The sequence below is a fragment of the Oryzias melastigma genome, linkage group LG20 (assembly GCF_002922805.2).
Source record: "Oryzias melastigma strain HK-1 linkage group LG20, ASM292280v2, whole genome shotgun sequence".
In the NCBI taxonomy this organism is placed as follows: Eukaryota; Metazoa; Chordata; class Actinopteri; order Beloniformes; family Adrianichthyidae; genus Oryzias; species Oryzias melastigma.
The window spans coordinates 12,242,116-12,247,071 of record NC_050531.1 but is presented as its reverse complement, the minus strand read 5'-3'; the positions used below and the strand labels follow the sequence as shown (position 1 = coordinate 12,247,071).

Here is a 4,956-nt window from a genome sequence, read left to right as displayed (position 1 = left end):
CAATATTTAAAAAAGGGGAAAATCTTAAAGTTGCACTATTGCTGGAATCACAATTATGCATGATAAATAAAGATATTAATTATGGAGTCACTTTTATAGAAAATAATTCAATAAAAAATACATAATTTAAACCATTTGACACCAGACCTGATTGATCTAAATTTAGTATTTTCTGAGACATTGAACATAAAAAAAACAGTCTGAAAGCAAAAGTTATGCTTGAATTCTTTCAAAATAAAATCTCACCTGCTCTGGTCAAAGAACTCAATAGAGAGGCTGATGATTTCATCATCTGTGATTATTCTCTTGTCCTCATCTGCCACCTCCCCCCGATCCTCGTGTGACCCGTTCGAGGCTTTGGGAAGGAACGAAAGAACATCAGACGGTTGTTCAGAAACGAGTCATCTGAGGGAACGAGAGCGCGTTCTGACTCACCATCCACGGGGTGCTCTGCGTAGAAATCTCTCCTTCTCTTCATTTCATCTGAGGATGTACAATGAGTTCACTTTCAGTTCTCACAAGCACAGCTTTTCTGAGGTTTCAAAAGTAAATGCATCACAGCTGACACGACTGATGTGCAGCTAATGTGCAAAACTAAATAAATATGCATGACTGAATCACAACATTTGGAGGGAAAATGTAGATTATAGATGAAAAGTGAGCAAAATTTCCTTTGGATAATTTATTTTCTTAAATCCAATGAAGTCAGAACTCTCTCAGGATGACCACGAATTATCTGTTAGACAGTTATAAGTACTTAAATGTAAACTTGACTAAAATAATCTTACTTTTAAAGAGTCCTGGAACCAGTTTGTACACAATGTCCTGTAAAGTTTTGTCAGATCTGCAAAGAGGAAGAAAATAGTTGGACAAGGAAACAAACCGAGGAGCTTATCTGCAAGAAAAGCATGTGAATAATCTCTTAAATGTTGCCAATTGGAAGATAAAATAGTTCATATCTGTGAGTTAAAACACAAATATTGTTAGATACTAAGATTTGTTGCCATCTTAGAGGAATGAGTGTTCACAGGAGGTGTTTTTATTAGTTAAAGGTCAGAATTAAAGCAATATAAACATAAATGGATAACTTCCTTACCTAATGTTGAGAAGAGGCTTGGTTTTATGCACTTGCACGTCACAAATAGGACAGTATTTGCTGGTTTCCAGATAACGCACGATGCACATTTTGCAAACTGCAATAAGAGGACAATTTATTTTTCAATTTGTCTTTTTTTTTCCTGACAAACAAAAATATCTCTACTGGTTAAAAATGGGCTCACATGAGTGGAGGCATTCAATGATGGTGGTTGCGTCTATGAAGTATCCTCCGCACAGGACGCAGATGAGGTGAGGATTGAGCTCAGTGATCTTTATCCTGGTCGTGCGGTGCATGTTGGGACACTGACAGAATTATTCTGTTTGGGGAAGAAGAGAAAGGAAAAAGTGGGGGGAGAGTTTTTTTTTAATGCGCTCTGCCTTTTGGTCTCTAAAGCAACATCATCTAAGCCAGTAATCCCTGAGGCTGACAGGAGGGAGGCGGGTTCTCCATAAATCTGTCACCTGCGCGCTGCGCTCACACAGTTGCTGTTAGCTGGTTGCTTGGAGACAAAAATATGTCTCATCTTCAGATTTGCAGAGTAAATTATTTGAAAATAGAAAACACCGTAAAGCTTTGGTTTAAAAAAAATGAATTATTCCTCATCAAACCTAAAAAAATTGCGCAAATTGCTGCGTCGCGCGCTCATCGTGTCAGGTGTGCCGCCGCAGGGCTGCATCGGAGCGTTCCTATGGAAACCTGCTTTTTCTTTCTTAATCTTTTTTGCATTTTTTACTGATCACCAGTGACCACAACGCAACAGGAACCAATTGGGGAGCCCGGTGAGCGGCGGGAAGGAAGGAACGAGCGCGTCTCCGTCCCCTCTGGGCGCACAGACAGCCAGCTAACCAGCCGCTGGACAGCCAGGCTGCCGACAGCACGGCTGCCATTTTGTGGAAGAAAAAAAAAAAAGATTGCGTCGGCTCAAGGGGCTCTCCTTTAGAAACAGAAAAGACGCAGATCCGACACCAGGTCGGCGGATGTTTGTGGACCGCAGCGGGGAGTGGATGTGGTGAAGCTGGAGGGAGCTTTTCTGCGCTTCGCTTGCGCCATTTTTAAAATTTTATTTTGTTCATAGCGCGCAGGAGCAGACAGCAGCGTCTGCGCAAAAATGAGACAGAGCGCTGGTTGCGCATCTGTGGGTCTAATCATTTTCTTTTTTGCCATGTTTTTCTATTTTTTGTTGATAAAAATCCTGTAAAACGGCGGTTTTGGCGCATAATTCTAAATAAATATCACTGTTTTGCGCCTATTTGTGCAGAAAATTAAAAAATGCAACAAAAGCCACTGAAATATTTATAAAGTAGAGTTTGCATCTCCATAAAAAGTGACCGACGCCGACTCAAGTCTACACAGAACCACATTCGGCACCGAACGCAGCAATGCCAACCCTTCTGCATGACTAATAAAATAAAATAAAATAAAATAAAATAGACACCTCCACGTTGAGCGATCCTTCACTTGCGCAGAATGATGGATAGTTACATCCAGAGTGTCTTTTACGAACTGCAAGTGCTTGAACAACTGCCGTCTGCCACTGAGCAACAGAAGCAGCAGAAAATGAATATTTTTGAGAAACACCAAACAACAAAAGTGTGTCTGAAAGCAGAAACACTCAAGACTGCTCAATAAAAACACAACCAAATCTGGTTTCATGGCTCTGCTGGTCATGACCAAATATCTCACTCTACAATAAGCGCCATGCAGCAACATCCAGTAAACAAAAAAAGAAGAAAGCAAATAAATTCAGCTGAGAGAGGAAAGACACAAGGAAAGGGGTTGGAAAATAAAACATTCAAGAGTCTTTGAGATGAAACCATCATCCTGATTTAATTTGGAAACCCATTTTCAGACCTGAAGGATGTCAAAGCAGCAAACCCGAAAAGAGGAGATGGAGCCAATAAGATCCGTCTTTTCCAGAGAAGATTGGGATTGTATCTTATTAGATAAACCCGACACGTCACTATATGCCAATTTGACACAATAAACTGTAAAAACCTGCTTACTAGCTGCCCTGACTTTTAACATTTTAAGAAAACAATCTTGCTTTTCCCTGACTGAAATCTACCCAGACTGAGCTTCTTTCCTATGTTGTTTTTAAAATACACAAAGCAAACATTTTGCGTTTTCAGCTAACCAACAAATCAAATCTTAAACACTTGTAAAGTCTATTTTTCGGTGATCCAACTAATACCAGGCAGCACTAAGAGAACATTTAAGCCCAAACGAAAAGCTCTGCCTCCGCGTCATGTTCGTGGAAGCTTCCCAAATTAAGTTAATAAATTCCTAATCCTTCCACTTTCTCCCAAAAACAACCGTGGGTCCACTTCACAACACCCCAGCCATCCCGATTCTATAAACTGGACCCGCTGCGTGGAGGACCTGGCGCAGGACGAGCGTTTGGAGCTCTTGTTGGCGTGAAGATCGCAGCCAACCCAGCCTCGATCCCCCAGATCCTCCACTTTACACAAATCCAAACGACGCAGCGCAAAGCCCAACCGCGGTCAACCTTCACGGTCAGAATGCTGAGGCTTCCTCCGAGCGGAGGGGAGCATGCGTGGGTCCGTGCGTGCGACCGTAGCCGAGAGGGGAGGATGTTTTGCGGGGAAAGGAAAGTGGTGCGCAGACACCCTCGGAGCTCCACGTCGGTGATCGCCGCAGCCGCCTCCGAGAGCCCCGCATCCACCGCTGGATCGGAGCGGAAAACGCAGCAGAACAAAGCCCCCGAAGCGCCCGCCCTAGTTCCACGCGACACCCGAGACTCACCTGAAGGCTCGGCGGGGAATCGCTGGGTCTGGATGCGGACAGACAATGAAAGTTGGGAGACGATCAGCAGAAAATGAATAGGAGCCGAGCCGCCATCTTGAAGCAGGCTGCAGACGCTGTCAGTGGCGGAGAGCGCACGGCGGACCGGAGCGCATTTCAGATGTGCGAAGAAAGAACTCGTTTCCTCGATGCGTGCGCCACGCGTGCGTATCCGATCCGCGGCTCCCAAAGACCCGACCGCTTCGGCTCGGCTCGGCTTTCAGCTCGCCAGAGATAACTTTGCCTCCAAAATATTCGCTTTGCCCCCAGTGAAACGCAGCAGTGTGTGTGTGCTCCGTGGAAACTGACACCGTCCCCAAAATGGCTTGTAGTTCGACCGCCCCGCTTTGGTCACGTGGTTTCCTCACTTAAGGGTGACCGGGAATTACTGTCGGTGTACGAATTTTCGCCAAATCTACTGCGCAACGGCATGAAAAAAGCAGCAAAACCCGACATTCGAGCGTTTTAAAAGCAGTGCGTTGTTTCGCGTTTGTACCGGAATGACGCGGAACAGTCGGAGTCGTGACGCACGGTTTTAAAATAGCCCACAAATCCACGTCCAGGCACTTTAAACACGCAAACAAACAGGCACGTTTGTTGGAGGCACTGCAGCTGGCACCAGAGGGGCTTATAGTGGTGCGCACTCGCCTTTCTTGATGTTAAAAATAACAGCAGCACGCGCACGTATCCGCGCCGCTGATACCGTCCAAAGCCTCGATCCCCCCACTGACGACAGCTGCCTTAATAAGGTCTGCTGATAGCCGCTTTCAGAACACTCACACTGGAGACGTTCGGGTGACAAATGGCTCCGGAGTGGAACCCATTCGGGTTCTGACTTCAGAAGAAAAAGGAAAAACGTCCACAATAATATCCTCGTGATGGATTGTGGTCTTGATCCTGAAAATGGAGACTCGCAGCTTCTTCTGGGGAGACTTAAAGTCTCATCCGTGGACGGTTTTTCCAGAAATGTATCAAATTATTCACTGAAAAGTCTGCTATGTGCCTTTTACTACAAAATATGTCAACTATTTTGCCTAACATTGACTAAAACACGT

At 44.7% G+C, this 4,956-nt stretch overlaps 1 protein-coding gene across 1 annotated transcript in view; it reads right to left on the bottom strand.

The window, feature by feature from the left end:
* bmi1a (bmi1 polycomb ring finger oncogene 1a) overlaps positions 1-4,956 on the bottom strand; it is a gene marked incomplete at its 3' end in the record, with an annotated part of 8,813 nt that overhangs the window by 1,133 nt on the left and 2,724 nt on the right. The window contains 6 exon segments of the mRNA XM_036217524.1: positions 247-355; positions 436-483; positions 789-844; positions 1,097-1,193; positions 1,281-1,411; positions 3,727-3,890. Coding sequence (XP_036073417.1) covers positions 247-355; positions 436-483; positions 789-844; positions 1,097-1,193; positions 1,281-1,411; positions 3,727-3,890 — 605 coding nt within the window.